Raw genomic sequence first — 20,903 nt, 5'->3', positions numbered from 1 at the left:
GAGCATTACCTAATGATATAACAAAATATTTAAATTTTAAAATAACGGGTTTTTGTACAATTTAGAAAGATTCTAGAGTGCTTAGTTTAGTATAAGTTTACAATTATAAACAATTAATTTAAATTACTTTTTTTAATATTTATTATTAAGGGTTTCATTTTTATTTAAATATCTCACTTGAGTAGAGTATATAATTTAAATGGATATACTACTTTGATACGACAAGAAAAGGATTTGTCAAAATGCTATTAAGATTAGCTAGAAAAATATTGGCAATTCCAGCAACCAATTATAATTGCTGATTAATTTTATATTACATAATCCCTTATTCGTAATTTAAGTTGAATATTTATAAAACTTTTCTATAGGGATGTATCGCTGTAACTAAATCATTTTTTAAAATTAGATTGTTAAAAAAAATTGAAATGAGTTTATTTAAATTTTATATGGGCGACGTGGGTTAAAATTTTTTTTATATGTAATGGGTGGGCGGGTAAAATTACATCGAGCGAGCAGGCGGGTAAAGAATTTTAGACTAAAGGGCGAACGAGCGTGTTTATTTTTTTTACTAAATATGGGCAAGTTAAATTTTTTTAAAAATATTGTACGTGCGGTCATGTGGGATATCTGCTCATTGCAGACCTCTAAGGTGATACTCGTGCTCTCCCTGACATGAGAAATCTATTTTTTCAGAAAACAGGATATTATTAAGATGATAATAATTATTCTCTGCATCTATTCATTCAAATTCAATTATGTATAAAAATACAAAAATAAGATTATCATTATCAAAGGACCTATAAGCAAGGCTCATTTGATTAGAAAATTAATTCATTTAAGTTGGCTATCTTAGACAGGGATGTGAACCATTGGACAAAAAAAAGGGCTCAGGTCCGGGTTCGGGTACAGGAATTAAATTTGAGAAGATCCGGGTCCAGGTTCAGGGAACATAAAAATAATGACTCATTATTTGTTTTATTCATTTATTATTATACTTCTATACATATTCATAATTTACAAATTAAAAATTTAAAAATGAAATAATTTATTTTTTGAATGTTTTATTCTCCTCGCACAATATTAATATCTTCTAAAATGTCATATTTGAGATTTCCACGTAAAGTAGACAATATATATTTCAAAGATGAAAATTGACGTTCTACCCTTACCTAAAATAGATAGTTATCTTTACTTTATACCTGTGTCGCCGGTACTGCCATGAAGATTCTAGATAAGATATATAATTCTGGATATATTGAAGAATTTTCTTCTCAGAATTTTAAAATATTTATATCCTTATTATTTATTCTCTTAACTTCTGAAAACTTTACTATTAAAGATGCAATAGGCATTTTTGATCCTCCTTTCTATCTGATGATATGATTTTTTCCTCTATCTAAAAGTAAAATTTCAAGATCATCAATGTTGATATCATTAATATTATTATCACTACAACCAATAGGTATTGTCTTAGCCTCCAATATATTGTAAATAAAGGAGTTTTGCTTATGCCATAAATCCTTAAGATGGTATTTAGCCATTTGTTTTTGCTAAATACTCAATAAAACTTGATATCGAGGGTCTAAATATATAGAAGCGTATACAACACTATTTTGCACATATTGTTGCTCTCGAATTTTTATGTTTTCTAATATTTCGTATAAAAAGGACTAACTTTTTTTAAATCTAATTGGTATCTAATCCATATGCCTTAAAATCAACTAAACATAATTGTTCTGATTGTAATCTTAATATTGTTATTTTTAAAGAAACTAATACACTAGTAAGGTCTTTTATTTGGCACCAATCATCTTCTGACATATTACAGAAATCTATCAAACTTAATAATCATTCTAGCATCATACAAATTGAGGACCAACGTGTTGTGCATTATCATTTGAATTAAAATATTATTACTTGTACTACAAAATAATTCCCTTTCAAAATAATCAACGTATTTCTATAACATAGCATATTAATAAATTTACATAATAAAATATTATTACACTGGAAGATAATTTATGCTATCAATCTCTAAATAAAATGGAAGTCCAGGAAGAAAATTGGAAGAAAAACGCGGAGATAAAATAAATGATTCCACAAAAAAAGTTAATAAAATTTTAAAAAAATTTATATTATTTTTTAAAAAAATATTTTTATTTTTAAAATTATTTATGACACATAGAACCCTTGGACCCTCCACTTTTAAAAGGGGTTCGGGTTTAGCCAAAATACGAGGGTCCAGTAGGGTTTAGGGTCCGGGTTCGGGTTTACATCCCTGATCTTAGATTGTAAACTGAAAATATTAATTTGCATTTCCTTAGCAATGTTTTAAATTATTTACAAAATGATAATTTATTAATGACTACAATCTGAATGTAGCAAAAGGTCTTCCGATTGTAATAGTTATAAATATTATCGACAGATAAATTTTTTCTCCCTGGTGGAAATTTTATTCACTGAACTGATTTATGTGTGTATACTACTAGATTAGCAATTCATGCATTTAAAAATGTTAATATAAATAGTAGTCATTTGTAACATCATTTTATGGCGCTTACGTCCATTAAATGGTATTAATGTGCATTAATATAATGATCGAGATTTAGAAATATCATTGTATTATAATAGGTCAATAATTAAAGTATTAAATAATTTTTTACAGCAATATATTTTGCCCTATTTCATCTAAAAATTTATTAGATAACCCCCCCACCCTAACCTAAAATAAATTTATCCTACCAAAAGTCTTCTCTCTTATCTAACACCCTTTAACTGCCTTCCCTCTACCTCTCTTAAGAAAATCAAACTGCATCTCCCATCCCTCCACTCATGGAGATGCTGTCTCTGCCTCTTCAAAAAATTTGGAAGCAAAATGCTACCCCATCTTCCCACTAACTCACCTGTTCATGTAGACTTTGTTAGTAATATATGAGGCGAGCATTAAAATTTGATAGTTAATTTGATTACAGAAAAAGGGGAGGTAATTAAAATTTCTCACTTAAGCTGTAAACACAGCAGATCAATGACATATATTAATAATATGTCATTGCAGCAGATAGAAATCATCCAGTCACATCTGATTATTGTTGGGATGGTGACAGATTATAGAATTAGAGATTTTACTTGATAACCGAAATTAATAAAAATTGCATTGATATTATCTGAGTAGATCACAATTCCATATTGTTTTAAACCATTATGTAAGAATTATAAATCAAGGGTTGGGTATATGAAAGCCCATAAATGCTAGAAATGATATTACATAAAAACGGTTAAATATTATGATCTGGATTCTTCAGTAGCTTCATCAAATTTACCTTAAAATCTATATTCCAAATTTCATATATTTCGGTTGAGTAGTTTTTAAGATATAAGCATTTTGTGACTGATTGTGCTTTATGAGACCCCACCAGAGTAAATTTGTAATTTTTAATAAATTTAAAAAAAAATTTAAATTATAAATATATACTACTATATTATAAAATTTTTTAAAACAAAATTTAAATATCTTTTATTTTGATTGAGATATATGAAAAAGAAAACTTAAACATTTCTTTTGGTGGAGTTATTTTACTTATTTTCACCATCTGGCTCATTTCTCAAATTATTTTATCATATACTATGATTTTTGCAGTTTCTGATATTAAATAAAAAATTATTTAATATGTAATATCATTTTATTTGAGGTGATTATGACTATGTAATTGATTGTGGAAGAAGATTTTATTTATGATAGTGATCATGATACACAAGCTGAATTAGATGATGAAGAATATAAGCTAGTTGAAACAGACAATAAACTTAAATATCATTTAAGTAAATATGGAATTATTTATCATATCTATTTCTCTGTAAAATTAGCTAAAAATACGGTGACTCAATGGAAAAAGGATTGTCCAAATCAAAGAGTAAGAACACGTCAACAAAATTTAATTTTTAATATGCCAGGAGTAAATGGGAAAGAAGAAAAATGTTTGATTTGTTAATATCACCAAAAATGATTGAAGAAATTATTTATCATACAAATGAAAAAATTAAAATTATATGTAAAAACTACACTGATCAATATGAAGGTTCTACTAAAGAAGTTGATATAATAGAATTCAAGACATTATTTGGAATTCTTTATTTAGCTGGAATTTTCAAATCAAATTATTAAAATATATCAGATTTATGGAAATCTGATGGGTTTGGAATTGAGATATTTAGAGCAACAATGACACTCAAAAGATTCAGATTTCTAATCCATACAATAAGATTTGATGACATATTAACAAGAGAAGAGAGAAAAATGGTAGACAATACTTCTTATAAAAAAACAAAATATTTTTGTCAAATATATAAAATAAATTTATGTTTAGAACACATTAATATTTTATGTAATAAATGTTTTGCATGTCTAGCAATTCAATGTTCTATATTTTTTTTATATTTAATGTATTAGTGTAATTTCTTTTTTTTATATTGAAGAATAAAAATCCATATTATGAATTATCATAATTATAATAAGTTATTTTTTTAATTTTATATTTGAAATTTAAAAAAAGAAAGCTTTTTTTGAAAATATTTGGCACAAATTATAATTATCCTCATCATCTTTAATCTAGGCTTAAGAAATAAAAATATTTAAATGTCAAGCTTAAGGTTAGATCTATCTTATATCTAAATATCAAATGAAAATAATGAATATAACTGGAGATATATGCATTTGAAATTGGGGTCTATTAAACCCTCCCGAGTACTAACGTCATTTTTTTCACCTGAGTATTGAAGGGTTAAGGATAATCCTTCAAATCAACAAAATATTGCCGTTTTAAATTTCACATCTAATTATCAATTTGAAAACTTTTGAATGGTTAATGTCTGATCAATTATAATAAACACTGAAATTTTCATTAATTATTTTTGAATAGCTGCTATATTAGTATTATTGGAATATAGACATTAACCAATATCCTCTCCATTTTTTACCTTCAGTTCTATAAACGCCAGTTCTTCCTCCCAACTCCATCTGTGCCCATTACCTTGTGAAACACTGTGGGAAAGATTCTGCATCTAATATAAAATTTATATTGGATTTCGATTTGAAAGTATAGTGATAATGAAATAAAAAAAATATCAACCCAGGAGATAAATTGAAATATTGCAAATATACAATAATATAAATACTATTCGTTTTTACAAATCAAATGAGTATATTATATTAAATCATATAAATTAATTAATTCCATATTTGTATTAGTAAGAATAACAAAAACAATATTCGACTTGATTTGTCGAAAATTCGATTCGATAAGAAATTAAAAATATATAAAAAAAAAATTATTAAATTTAAAAAGGTGATTTAATTTATGGATAGGGAAAGTAAAATATAAAATTCCCTCAAGAAACATGTTCTATTAATAATAATTTCAAATGTGAAATTAATAATATGTATATATAAATTAAGAATGTTTACAAATAATTTCTAATAATTAAAAATTATTTCGAATATAGAAATTCAAAATATTTTTGTTATCATAGAATACAAATCGAATATCTTTATTATCATAGAATACAAATTGAATCTAATAAAATTGAATCGAATAAAAAAATAACCAATAATTTTTTTTATATATATAAAACTTAAAATTTGAAATAAATTAAATGAGCCTCAAAATTTAAATCTAGAATACAAAAAAATTACTTCATATATTATTTTTTGCAAATTAAATGAATAATATTAAAGTTACTTCATATATTAATATTTTATTATTACAATCCATAATATAAGATTATTTTTCAATTAATATACAAATATATTATTTTGATTTCAAATATTATTAATTAATATTTTTTCCTTGGGATTTTATTTTTAGATCGTTCATTTTATTTTCGCCGTTGTTCTTAAATTTATATATTTTTTAAGATTGCCAAACAAAATAAATTGTATTAAAATAATCAAATCTATGTCAACAACAAAATCCCATTCTAAAAGGAGTACATTCTCGACAAATAGTACTAATTCTACGCCACGTAATAGGGACGACAATTCAAGCCCAGCCAGAATATCTAGATTACAGGAGAAAGAAGAGCTACAGCATCTTAATGATAGGCTAGCAGCTTACATAGATAAAGTTAGACACCTGGAACACGAAAATGATAGGCTACTTTATCAAATTCATTCTTCTGAGGAAACAGTGAAAAAAGAAATTACTAATATAAAAAACATTTATGAAACTGAACTCTCTGATGCTAGAAAATTATTAGATGAAGTTTCTAAAGATAAAGCTAAATTACAAATTGAAGCTGGAAAATACAAAAGCTTGGCAGATGATTTTGCTATAAAGTAAATTTATTTATTATAAGAATTTCATCTAATTATATTATTTTTTTCTTTTTAGCTTTCACTTCTGGTGATAAGCTCCTTTAGTATCTCTCCACTTTATCTTATTCATACTATCTCTTTTATCTAATTTATATTTCTTTTCATTTGGTTTATTAGACAAGCATCCTTTCACCTGGCTGTCCAAGCCTGTCAGTGACTGGGGTGGATAAGCTCAGAAATTCATCTTATCATATGTCTTTAGATATCAGTCATCGAAGAAAAACCTGAAAATTTTTACATTTCCTTATCAGGATTAGACCTACTACTTTTTACTTCCAAGCATACATCATAAACCCACTAAACCACCCTGGCAACTCATCTAATTTATATAATAAATATAAATATTTTAATTTTTTTAAGATAAGAATATAAAAATATTTGATAACATTAAATTTCATATAACATAAACCAAGGTTATTAACTTTTATGATTTAAAAACATTACCCCAGTTGTTGGGTTTATTTTAAAACCATTGAAGTTTTTAATTCAAATTAATTATAATAATTAAAATTGTTCTAAATATTTTCAATTTTTTTTCTTAAAAAATAAAATCAAAAATTCAATTATGAATGAGTCATCAATGAGATTTTTTTTAGAAAAATGCTAATATCATAAATTATGCAAATCATCTTATCTTATCAATAATATTTTTTATAAATTATTATTTGGATGAGAATTTTTTTCAAATGAATGTTGAATCTCATTTGACAAACTTGTTTATAAAATATTTGATTTTTTTGGAATAGATATTTTTCCCACCATTTTTTAAGATATTTGATTTTTTAAAATATCTACAATTTTTTTTTAATAAAGTATTATTTTAATAGATTTTTTTGATAATATAGAATCTCTTAAGTAGTGAAAGCCATATTTTATTTTTTGGATTAAATTTGTTCCTAATACACTTAAACTAGGGTGGACTAATACTCTTTTCAGCCCATTACTTTTATAAGATATAAATTTATTTAAATTTATAATATACTTAATTATATATTAATGAAATTATACTTTATATAATAAATAATAAATTAGCTATTTAAAATTTATTATTGGTCACTTAGTACCTCAGGAATTGGAGGACATAATAGAACCATTTTACTTTCAGCATCATTTCAAAGCTTTATTCATAAAGGCTCATTCATAGATTTCTATAATATCTCATTCTCATTAATTTTTCTTATCTAGAGTGCAATATTATTTAAATAAAAGCATTTTTTCAAAAGATGTAGCACATTTTTTAATCTCCATCTTTTTTGCATCCTCTTTTTAGATGGCCTCAAAATCTCTATTTATGACTATCAATCCATTGTAATTGACCTCGACCAGACTATCAATCCATTGTAATTGACCTCGACCAAATACCTTGAGATATTTTTTTTAAAAAAATAAAGTGATCAACACTTATTTTTCTCATCTCCATATAAAAATTAAAGAAAGATAGGACTGAAAAAGGCATAATTAAAAAGCAGAAGATTATAAGGACTGGAAAATAAAATAATTTTGTCTGAATGCTCTTCGAAAGAATAAATCAAACTTTAGAATGCAATATTATGAATGCATCCAGATTTGGCAAATATATGTCCAAGCATTTCTGCCAGCTATGAGCAAAATCTTTAGGCTTACATAATGTTATTTTAGTTATAATCTTTGTACCATTTTAAAATCAACCTGAGACAAGTTTTTTAATAACACTAAGCAAACAAGCTTTTTTGATCAAATTTTATCTTAAAACTCCAATTTTTGTGTAAAATTGTTTTTATAAGTAAATCTTTTGTGATTCAGAATAATTTAACATTTTTCCTTATCCTACATCCAATCAAGTCTGAGAAAATGTCTTCCCAAATTTCAGGGTTTATTTAAATCATTGATATTTTTAAAAAACTCACTTGACTTAAATCACGATATTTTTATTTCCATACTCATCCAAATTCAGTAGCAAGATTGAAGTTTAAATTGGTGTTATAGAGCCAGCCCTGCATTGAATCCATTTTTCAGGCCCTCCTGATACAAAATTATTATATAGAAATAGATTCCACAATCCAATCCAATTATTTTTTATTGCACTGTTTAAATTGGAAAAATGTCTGCCTGTCTGATTAATCCAAGTTAAATTGATTGGATTCTAATTGGTTCCTGCCAAAGCTCTAGTATATTTCTATTTAATAAGGATTATAAATTTCATTTTGAATTCAATTATTAATAAAAATTAATTTTGTCAGCCACATTCTGATTTAACTGGCTAAAAATAAATCCTTATTTTTCAAAATTGCAATGAATTGCTTCTTTCTGAAAATGGTGCATCAGATTAGTGTTGTTAAAAACCTCAATTTTATTTTTCAAAAATGCAGAGATACACTCATGCCACTTTTCCCATATTTAGGGTTTTAAAAACCTCTATTTGCATCAATTTTTGAGACAACTGATTGGTTTTAGTCAAAATATTTTTTTCTAAGCCTTGAGATTTGGCAAACAAGGTCCAAACCTTTCTGCCACCTGTAAGAAACATTTTCAAGCTTACATAACATCATTTTGGCTAAAATCTTAATCAGGTAGTTTTTAAAAATCGACCTAAATTCGGCTTTTTAACAACCCTAGCCATACCTATACCATTACATTATTGGATGATATAAAAAAAATTAATTATCTAAAAAAACGAAGTTTGTTTAGAATAGTATTACATATTGCAAATTGGGATATAGTTAACCATTAAGATTTTAAGCTAAAAAATTGAAAGATTTTTTGGATGAAAATATATTATAATAATATGACATATAATTAGAATAATAATTTTAATATAATATTCTTATTGTGTAAATATTTTATAAAAGTAATTTAACAATCACTTGACAAAATAAATTTTAGATTTAAATTGTTAATAAAAAATTTAATGCAGATTTCCAAAATTTATATTTTATTTGATTATATTATAATTAGAGGTGTACTGTGCCGATATCATTTTTTGGAGGCCGACCCGATACCATATTGGATATCAGCCAATTACCAATCCAATATCACTAATCTGATTTTTCAATTCATGATCATTATAAATTGCTAGAATTTTAAAAAAATTAAATTTTAAAATTATATACAATACTCTTAAAAATGAATTATGCATTTTATCATATTTTTAACATTTTCAATGATTTTTTTTAAAATAATCATTTCAATTATACAAGAATGTTCTTACATTTAAATAATTTTCTTAATATTGATATATATAAAAAAAAAATTAAATTAAGATGCCATTTTATTGGATTTAAAAGGGTTAATATAATCATATTGGCAAGTATAGTTGGGTAATTACTATATTTTTAGACGTTTAAGCCAATTTTTAGTCGGCTAAGCCAAGTTTTTAGGCGAAAACTATCACCTTTCCACGTGGTTTTTCTTAAAAAGGCAGCAACTCAAACGCTTTAATGTTAACGGATTTTATGGCAGGCGCCTGAAGATTAGGCATAATTAGCCGACATTTAGCCATTACCAACTATAGTGACAAGTAATATATACAATAAAAAATATCGGTACATCCCCAATTATAATATAATGATGTAATCTTACATTTTTGAAAGATAATAAACATCATATATATCTGGTACACATTTGTATTAGTATTACAAAATACCAAACTATAATTCTTATTACACATTTGTATTAGTATTACAAAATACCAAACTATAATTCTTATTATTAAGAGAAAAGAATATTTAAAAGGGCTTAAATATTTTTACATTATAATATTTCTTAATTATTCAGAATTTTTATTTGTTTCACGTATTTTAAGCCCTATCTTGTTTTAAAAAAAAATAAAAAAAACATGCAAAATTATTACGTAATTTCAAAAAAAACATGCAAAATTATTACGTAATTTCAGGGAATTAAAGCGCATGCGTTTTTGAAATTGTTTTTAAAAAGAAATCGTCTGTAAAATTTGTAATTGATATTGTTAATAAAAAACTCATCTAATATATATTTTCTTTTTAAAGTTTGATGACATATTTTCATTTTATAAATATCTCATTACATTTAATTTACTATAAAATTTCATATATAGATATTGTATATATAAAAAAAGGATGACTAAAAATTGTTTGAATTATACTATAAAAAAATGTACGAGTTTAGGAGGGTAAAAAAAATAAACCAGAAAAGGGACTAGATAATATATTTAAAAAGAATGAGAAAGTAAAACCCGAGAAGTTGGAATACTGATTGAAATTTGAACGACTGATCTCCAAAAAAATCCTTAAACCCCTCATTGTGATGGATTGCTTATTATTTTTCTTTAGCAACCTCATGGCCGAAGATTCCTAAATTATTGGTGGCAATAGGGAAGAAAATCACTTTTAAATTCTTTTTTTTTGATAGCCAGTTTTAAGTGTTTTCTTTCAATCTTAGCTTCCTTCTCTTCATGTCATAGTATATTTATTTAAGATTTTCTTCCATAGCAAGTTTTTTTATTATTATAGTATAGAAAAGAGTATATAATAAGCTGTTGTATAACGTTCCTTAAAAACGCGCAATAAAGCTAGTATAGCCACCTGTCCTATCCCACCTAACTCATCTTTCGGACTCAGCATTTTCTTAGACTATCCCCTAACCTAAAGCTTATTCTGGCCAGACTTAAAACACCAAAAAATTATATATTTTCTTTAGCGCATAATATTTTCCGCCTTTCTTTAAAAATAATCTTACTTTTTCCTTTGTTTATATATATTTTTCCTGATCTTACATGAACTACAGTAAAAATTTGTCTAATTTGGGCTTTTGACAATTCTGGTAACTCCGTAATTTGACCAAAATTTTGAGTCCCAATCATTCCTATTTAACTACCATTAGAAAGGTAAAATTCTTAATAAATTGGGAAACTGTTTACGTTGGGCAAAAATCTTCGTCTCTATTTCCTAAATACGGAATTTTTAAAAAAGTAATCACATATGTAGAACAAATTTTTTTTCCCCATATTGGGCTGAACCTAGAAAAAGAGGTCCTATATAGTTTTTCTAATGACGTCAATCTAAATTAAGTATTTTTTTTATAGTTTGGACACATTTAATTTTTAACAATACGACTAACCCTTCATTCACAGTTTGAGCGAATTTGCGGAAAAATATACACTTGAATGCAGGGTAAAGATGGGGTCTATTAAACCATTATAAATTATAAACCTGATGCTTGAGTTTTTCCCAATGGTTTAATTTTTTATCTGGTAGTATATGACTACCAAATTTAATTATTTTTCGAATCATTGTAAATTTCTATTCACAATGATGACCATTTCTGTTAAGAAATTTTTTTTAAATTAAAATTGAAAATAAAATATTAATTCTAATTTTTATTAGTTATCGTAGTTCTGAGCGAGGAAGATGAGATTGAAAGTAGCAGAGGGTTAGTATATATTATCAAAAATATAATTTAATAATTGATCAACTTAATCTCTCAGTTCAAAACAATGACTTTCCCTATTTCCTACCCTTTATGTATAAACAATATATTTGCGAATAATTTATAAAAAGAATATTTAATATTAAAGTATTAGCTACAGATAGTTGATCACTTCTTTCATGATTGCTAGACATAGAAATGTGCGATTATGCATTTTGGGGTGTATTATAGGAAATATTCTCAATAGAAAGGAGTTAAAGCTCATTACTTAGTCAAAGAGGAAGATGTAATTCTTCCCCAAGGATGAAGGATAGATAACCCAATTTTAAATTTCAAAATTGTTCAACTTTTATTATGATTAAAATTTTTTTATAAAATTAATCTTTAATATCAGTAATGTTGATAAAGAAGTTTATAAAATTTTGAATTTACTTTATAATATTTTCTAAGATAAGGCAGCTTGAAAAATTAGAGAATTGACACCACCACTTTCTCACTAGGCCCCTCCCCCTCATATTTTCTCTGAAGGGTTAATATTTAAAATATTTTTTAAATATAAATACTTAAAAATTAAAATTATCATTTTTTAATAGTTCTTTAAATTTATTTAAAAAACAATGCTCCTCTATTATTGCATGCTTTTAAATACTAACATTTATTTATTTTTTGATTAAAAAAAACATGCAATACAAATTTCATGTGGTTTATATTAGTAAAATCCATAGTTTTCCTTTAACTTTTTTTTTGGTGATCTTCCCCTTTTTTAAATATTTACAATAAATTTATTTTATCTCACATGATTTTATGTTCATCGGATTATGTTTGAAAGCTTCTTTATTTAAAATGTTTATTGATAGATAAAGAAAATATTTTTTTATAAATTTGCCATTGATAAAAATCATATAAAAAAAGAAATTTATACCCCCTGGGCTTCACAAAAACAAGGCAGAGATCGATTGCAAAAAATCAAACGGATCGAAGATATTTTGAAAAATCTATCCGGTCCGGACCGCTCACACATAATCTCGCATATTTAAAAATACATAAACCGTAGTTTTTCAGTTTCTGATGCTTAAAATGCACCTCATGCTTGGCGGTAAATTGATCCGATTATTAGCCATTACTTAACTATGCCGCGTAACTCATCTAAAATCTAAATATTTTATAATTTTAAGATCTACAAATAATAAATTCATTATTTTTTTTAAAAGAATAAAATATTTATAAACTTTTTGGCCTTGAAAAAATGGCAATAAAAAAAATATAATAAAAATAAATATATTGAAATATTATTTATTTAAAAAAAAACGTTTAATAATAAATCCTTCATGAGTCAATTTTTTTTTTAAAAAAAAAGGAAATAGTCCTAAAAAAATCGATAAAAGCCTTTTCATCATAGTAGAACACTATTTATTAAAACCGTATAGCAATTTACTAAATAATGACCAAATTTTATTAAAATGCAATCCATTTTTAATGTATATTAATTTTGTCTAGTCCAATTTACCCTAAACATTCCCCGCAGTAGAGAAATACCTTTGGTTAATTTTAGAAAGACTCGTCATGCCTGGACTCTAATCCAGGGCGAACCTAAAGTGTCTTAAGGTCTCTAGTCTCTGAGCCACACGCCACTAGAAAACAGCGACTTTTTTATATATAATAATTTCAAAACATTATCATAACTCAAATCCATCATTGAACATTCGCGCGGGAATTGTTTTAACGTTATATAGTAATCATGCTTTTGAAAATTATTATTTAAAGAACCTTTGTCGTGATTAGTGAATTTAATGTAAATGTTGGTTTATCTAAATCACTGTTTTGTTTCCTCTTCTTGCCATCTAAACTAAATTAAAAAAAATTTTTTAAATATTATTTAGTACATTATCTTTATCATCCATTTTAAAAATTTTGTCTATTTCTCGCTACATAAATTGTTTAACAAATATTAATGGTACTTAAATGATGGCTTGATTGGCTAACTTAGATAAGGTTATTTTATCTTTTTTTCCACCTATTTTTTTTTAAAAAAAGTTGTTTTAGGTATCAGATATCACGCACAATTTGTTAATGTTTTGTTATTACCTTTTATAAAAAAAGGTAAATAAATATGTAAAACACAGAGAAGACAAAAGGAATATATTTTACACTATGCGTCGGCTGAGCATTATAGTGTTCTATATCCACTTTATTGCAAAATGCTTTTTTTTATAAATGAATTCTTCAAGTATTATATTTTTATATATCCATCATAAAAATGTTAGAATATAATTGAGATTATACCTTTATTTGCATTTTGTATCCTTGAAGAATTTTTAATAAATGGATATAGAACATTATATTACTCAGCCGACTAATGCTATTTATAATAAAGAATGCCTACGGGTATAATTGCTATGTCTATTCATCAAAGCCATTTGAATTATTTAAATTAGAGAGGAAGCAGAGGGACACCTTTTAGACCCAACCCCACATTTTTCGAATTTTGATCATTTTACGGCTTACGCTATGGGAAAATGTTATAATTTGGTCATTTTAAATAATTTTATACATGGATTTTTTTATTTTAGTTTGACCCAGACCCCTATTATATCTACAAAAATATGAAACGAATGGAAAATTTGGATTATTCATATTCGTTCGAATTGAATAATTTCTCATTTATATTCGTATGAGTAACGAAGACATTATTCGATTTGATTCGTCGAATATTCGATTCGAAAATTAAATTCTTTAAAAATATATTCAAAATTAAAAAAATCGGAGTAGAGAATTCTTTAAATATAGAAATTTTAAATTGTTTATAAAGGATTATTTTTACTAAACATATTTGGAATTTTAGGTAAAACTTAATCAAAAAAATCTTTATTCTTTAAAAAGATTTTTTTCCAAACTTTGGAAAAATTGTATGATTAAAATTTTAAAGGTGATTTATAGATATGGAAATAAAGTAAAAAAATATAAAATGTTTTATAAGGAAATTAAATACTCATAAATAATTTTAAATATTTATGAATAAGTTTTAATATTTATGAATAGTTTCGAATATTTATGAATAAGTTTTAATATTTACGAATAGTTTCGAATATTTATGAATAATGTCGAATATTTATGAATAATGTCGAATATTTACAATGAATTTTGAATAGACTATTTGACGAATAATATATTTTCTTTATTCAATTCAAATCAAATAATTTGGTTATTCGTAAGGTAATACTCCCGATTTAGATATTTGAGATTCCACACCATCTGATTTTAATGCATATTCAAAATATCTTAAATCTTCAGGATAGTTAAATAAATCGCCGTAATTTTATAGACCCCCCCCCCACATGACTACGATATTTTTCACCTTACTAATACTACTTACGAGTCAGGTGATCCTAAGTTGATCAAATATTTTTAAAATTTTATTATATATATTTTTTGGTTTCCTTGATTTTAATCCCTTGTTTTTATTAAATAATTATTTTATAGGTTGGGAAGGAAGGAAAGAGAACTAAGGGAGGCCGAAAAGGTGATCGCCAACATGGAAGGAGAGCTCAATGATCTCAAGGGCAAATACAATTTACTCCTAAACGACAAGAAAAAAATGGAGGAAGAAAATAAGGTCACTATATTTTTTTTATCTCGAAAGGATATATGGTACGTTGGCCACATTTAAATAGGGTAGCGTCAAAAATGCGATTTTATATTTTTAAAAATTACATGAAAATTAGGCATCACCCTATTCGGTTCGTTTTTTGTAGTGCTCCAAATTAACGTCGATGAAAATAACATAATTACTAACAGCTTTACCTTTTTTGACTTGTTTGAGCAATGGTAACGCAAAACGTTACTCGTTACTTTAAATTTTTTCTTAAAAAATATGGAATATTTACAGTAGTTTTTTTGAGCAAAATTTCTTATCTTGATTATATTTAATAGTACTCAAATCGCAATCCTAATTTACATCAAAAATTGGCGTATTATAATTATATTTCCATGTTTATAATGCAGCAATACCGATTGGACAATATGAATCTAGAAAAGCAATTGGCCGTAGCCAAGAAGCAACTAGAAGATGAGACATTGATGAGAGTGGATTTAGAGAACAGAATTCAAAGTCTGAAGGAGGACTTGGAATTTAAGAAAAACATTCACGAAAAGGTTCATTTATTTCTGAAACGATTGTTATCACAATAATTTTTAGTATAAAAAATTTGATGGTTATTTTTTTTTATTGATTCGTTCGTCTTTCACTTGGCATTTTTTTAAAATTAATTTTTATGACATCTTTGAGGTTTTTTAATCTTAAATTATTTAAAATGAACATTTTAGCACGCAAGAATATTTTTTCTTACCTTTTTTAACTTTCGAAAATAAAGGTTGCCAAACGATGAGTAGTAATAGATGATTTTTTAAATTAAGGAAATAACCGAAGTACGAACCAGGAGAGAAATGGCGATACGAGAGATTGACGACAAATTGCAAGAGGAATACGAACACAAGCTCGAAGACGCTTTAAAAGATATGCGCTTTTACCACGATAATCAAATTCAAATGGCCAAGGACGAGATCGAGGAAATGTACCAATCGAAGGTTTCTTGCTATATTTAATATCTTTTTTTAAAAGAAGTGAATTTTGGAATTTATAAGTTGAGGAGTTGAGAAAAAACGAGAATAAAAAGAATGTTAGTATCGGCCAATTTTAATAGGTTATGGTATATACCAATCCAGACAATTTTTTGGAATCTTTAGGATAAGATTAGTTAGAATGGAAAATATCCGAAGTAATTTCCCAGCAGTAAATAATGATAAAGAAAGGGATACAGTTTAACGTTTCCTAAAGGGTAAAAAATGGTAAAAAAATTTACGCCCATTATAATTTTTTTATGAATTTCCTTCTCCCAATTTAAAGATGGCCGACATGCAAGGATGTAGTGAACGTGACGCCGACGCCAATACAACCCTGCGTTCCGAACTTTATTCGCTCAGAACTTCAGAAGATAACTTAAAATCGAAATTGAGAGATCTCGAATCGGCCCTTACCTCGGCCCAGGGCAAAATATCCGATCTTGAAGAGAATTTAAACCGAGAAAGGACCGATAGGGATCGGTCTATTAAGGCCAGGGACGAGGAGATAAAGAGACTGAGGGAGGCTATGTCCGACTACCTGCTGGAATATCAGGAACTTATGGATATCAAGCTGGCGCTTGATATGGAACTCGCGGCCTATAGAAAGATGCTTGAAGGCGAGGAAGCTAGGTTAATTATCCCCAGTTTATAATTTGCAGAGCTTTTCCTAGGATAATACTCACAAGTCTAAGCATTAAAAATGGATATAAAAAGCTAAATCATTGCTTGTTTTTTATATTTTGTCTCAGGCTTAACCTAACTCCCTCATCTCACAAAGCTCATTCTGCCTCGACGCGCTCTTCAGTCGAGACTCAAAAGACTTCCGCTTCCTCTCAAGTTTCTTCGCCTAAAGATTTTCAAACGCCCGTGGTTCACCTGACTGCTGGCGGGCATCAAGGGACAGCGAGTGTAGGCGGTAAGCGTAAGCGAAATTACGAAGAAACTTTGGAGGAAGATACAATGAGCACGAGCTTTAAAGCCACCAGAGGTGTCAGTAGCCAAGAGCATTGTGACGTGGAGATTGCCGAGTCAGACCCAGACGGTTGTTTTGTCAAACTCGTCAATCGTTCTAACAAGGTTTGCTTTAACTCCAGTTTTTTAAAATACTTTCCTATTTCTCATTTCAGTCATCTTTATTTTGCGCGCATATTTTTTAGGTTGTCAATCATTATAAAAATAGTTTCACTTCTTACTCTAACCTATTTTATCGTAGTACCCTATTTTATCTTTCGATACTTTAAACAACTTTTTACACTATTTATAATCATCGTTTCATTCCCACTCTTTATCAGGACATTCCGCTCGTTGGTTGGACCGTTACCCGCACAGCTAAAACTAGTCATAAAAAGACTACCCAAGATACCGGAACGGATAAAAAAGTTTCGGGCAAAAAAGAAACGGTAAACCTAAGAATACCAATTTCTAATAATTTTCGTTTTTGTAATTAATATTTTTTACACAAATTTATATCAACTTTATACATTTAGAAGCTGATTATAAAGCTTCTATATATAATAGAATTAGTTATTTTATTTTTATGACCATTTACAAATAGGTCTCTTCTGACACGCAACTATCGGAACCTGAATCTGGAGAAACGGAAAAGGAAAGATCCGTGAGTCATAAGATAACGAGGGGATGCTTACTTAAAGCCAAGGGAGGTTCCCTTACAATTTGGTCCCCGGGCCAAGGTACCCCGCCAGCTAACGACCCCCCTACCCATTTGGTAGTTAACTTGACCAAACATCAGGCCTGGCCTGTTGGGGATAATTACCATACCAAGCTTTTCAACAAAGAAGGACAGGTTTTTAATTTATTCATTCAAACGTCATTTGATAGAAGGAGAAATTTCTTAATTGCATAAAAAATATTTTAGTCTTTATATTTTGATTGTAATTTTTTGGATTTATCTTTTTATGTTGTAGTTTTTCATTAAAAAAAATAGGTTTCTTTTAACAATTATCTAAATTATTATTTATTTTCTTTTAATGATTTTGTTCTTAACATCTATCCTTCTAATTTTAAACAAGGAAATCTCTTGGCACGAAGCAACTAAAACTATTTCTACAGTAAAAAAATCTCATTCTCGTTTTACAAGTGGAGGTAAACGTCATCCAGGATCCCTCCGTAAGTATCACGGCAATCAAGATATGGCTGACGGCAGTTACAATGGAGTATATGCAGAAGGCCCAGCTGGAAGTGACGCGGATAGATGTGCTATAATGTGAACGAAACCTCGATTCTTGATTATTATTTATAATTTTATTTACACATTATTCACTGAAAATTTATGATTTCGAATAAGTCACTTTACATATCTTTAAAATGTCTAAAACAATGGCAACTCTTCTTTTTTTTAAAAAAAAATTGGTACTTGTTATTTTGTGATCGCCAAAATAATTTAAAAATGATTATGAACATGTTTCTTTCATTCTATATATATTGATTAAATATATTCATTCATCGGTCTTGTCATAAATACCACCTTAAAAAACTAAAAGTATATTATATTCCATACCATATAAACCTATATGTTTACTCAGATCCGTCATTTTTTACTTAACTAGTTTAACTGTACATTAAATTATTTGTTTCATTAATTATTGGTGTTTTTTTTTCAAATATAAAATGTGATAACCTCCATTTTCTTGCCCCTTTTTTCAAATTATTATTTTTTAAAAATAATTAACTAAATTGTAAAATACGAAATATTTTTAAAAATTATGTTTATTTAAAAATTTTATTGTCTTTATAAATATATTTAAAAAATTTTTTTTAATGTCATTTTAATTTACTCTCATTTTATAAAAAAAAAATTATTGTAAAACTGTATATATATTTTTTTTCAATGACACAAAACAAAAGTATAAATAAAGTTTAGACCCTAGTGTATGCATTGAAGGAATTTTTCTTAGAGGGGTTACAAAAAAAATGAGAAGATAACCTTAATTATCGAAAAAATGAGTTAACTTTAAAAATTATTTAGGAAAAATTAATAATTATTAACTAACATATTTTTTATGTAAATAAAAAGAATTAAATATCAGCAGCATGAAGAAAACATCCACAAGTTTTTTTTAATTTTACTGTACTATGTTGTTCAGGCTAAAGTCTAGTGTAAGTTAGGCTATATTACATTACATGAAATAATTAAATTGGATTTTTTTGAGTTAGACATTAAAGAAATCTTGTGGATAATTTAGGGATTGGCTTCAGTTAAAAGTAGGCCTTCAAAAACGAACGGGATAATAAATTATTCGCATTCGATTCTTTTGAGCAAATTGAAAAGTTTTTTAATCATGCCACGCGAATATAAATGGTATATTTTACTATTCGTTTCGTTTAGAATAATTGAATATGATTCAATTTGGATTCGTTTTGAGTAAGCCTAGCTTAAGAGTTTCTTTATATTATATGATTTAAGTGAATTGTTATTTAGTAACAAATTTTATATTTTTCGTGATAAAAATATTGTTTATAAATATAGCCACCCTTCGAGCAGCTATAAACAGGAAACCTAGCCTTTATTTGTAACGGTTTAGTTTTGTTATGATTTAGTATATGGAACGGTTCATAAGAAGAAATATATAAAGGTTCGGTTCAGCAAATTGGTTATAAATTCATTTTTTATTGAAGCAACACCATCGTATATGATTTTAATTAATCATAATTATTTATTAAAATTTTTCCATCACTTAAGTTCATATTTTCATAAATCGAATAAACCCTCAATCGTAATGACTTCTCCAGATATAATTATTAAAATATTACTTAAATCCAATATTTAAAAATATATATTTTATTTCAATTTAAGAGCACCTCCTCTGATGGCGATACCCTATAATTAATTTTCAACTATATTCTTTTCTCTTATTTTATTTCTTTAATATAAATTAAGCATCAATATTTCCAATAATCAATGAATGATACTTTTTTCCAAATTTCTTTTTCAGTGGAATAATCAAAATAGCTCTTTCGAAGTTAATACATCTGTTAAGAGAAATTATTTACATCATGAGAATACAACACGCTAACCCTTATCCGATCAAGTGTCCTTATATTTAAAAAAAATGGTACAACATAAAATATGCCTTTATATAATAATTTATAAATTTTTCATTTAAATTGTTCATATTACGCCAAGGTTTGTTGCAAATATATTGCTGATATGCGGCTGGGTTGAACATTATTGTTTTAAAATCTAAGTAGTCATCATATCCTACAGCCTGAGGTATTAGCATGTTTCCCACCAGGTTGAACATCATTGTCCAAATATATCAACACGGTGATTAATGAATTTTAGCTGGAATTTTTAGTCTCCTGACAGGAAATTACGATCTTATCATCATTGATCATAATTTTTCAGATCACCACATAGGAGGAAGCTGTTGGATTCGTCTTAAAATAAAAATAAAGAAATACGGCTTTTTTGTCCATAGGAGATCATTGATAGGAGGTCGCTGTTTGATTCATTTTATTTACGATGATCGAATATGCCACCATGAATTATCATATTTTGGAAAACGAATTT

General features: G+C 26.7%; 1 protein-coding gene across 1 annotated transcript; it reads left to right on the top strand.

Moving 5' to 3' along the window:
- Positions 1–5,855: 5,855 nt before the first annotated feature.
- LOC135925230 (lamin-B2-like) lies at positions 5,856–19,259 on the top strand. Its single transcript, XM_065460457.1, has 9 exons — positions 5,856–6,331; positions 15,233–15,365; positions 15,755–15,904; positions 16,166–16,336; positions 16,656–17,002; positions 17,122–17,449; positions 17,665–17,772; positions 17,928–18,176; positions 18,403–19,259. Exons 1-9 carry the CDS (start codon positions 5,952–5,954, stop codon positions 18,598–18,600), a joined length of 2,064 nt encoding a protein of 687 aa, XP_065316529.1. The 5' UTR covers positions 5,856–5,951; the 3' UTR covers positions 18,601–19,259.
- The last annotated feature ends 1,644 nt before the right edge of the window (positions 19,260–20,903 follow it).

Source organism: Gordionus sp. m RMFG-2023, chromosome 2 (assembly GCF_954871325.1).
Source record: "Gordionus sp. m RMFG-2023 chromosome 2, tfGorSpeb1-WG-v2, whole genome shotgun sequence".
Taxonomy (NCBI): domain Eukaryota; kingdom Metazoa; phylum Nematomorpha; class Gordioida; order Chordodea; family Parachordodidae; genus Gordionus; species Gordionus sp. m RMFG-2023.
Note: the sequence above shows the minus strand (reverse complement) of the source record. Positions and strands in the feature narration are given on the sequence as shown.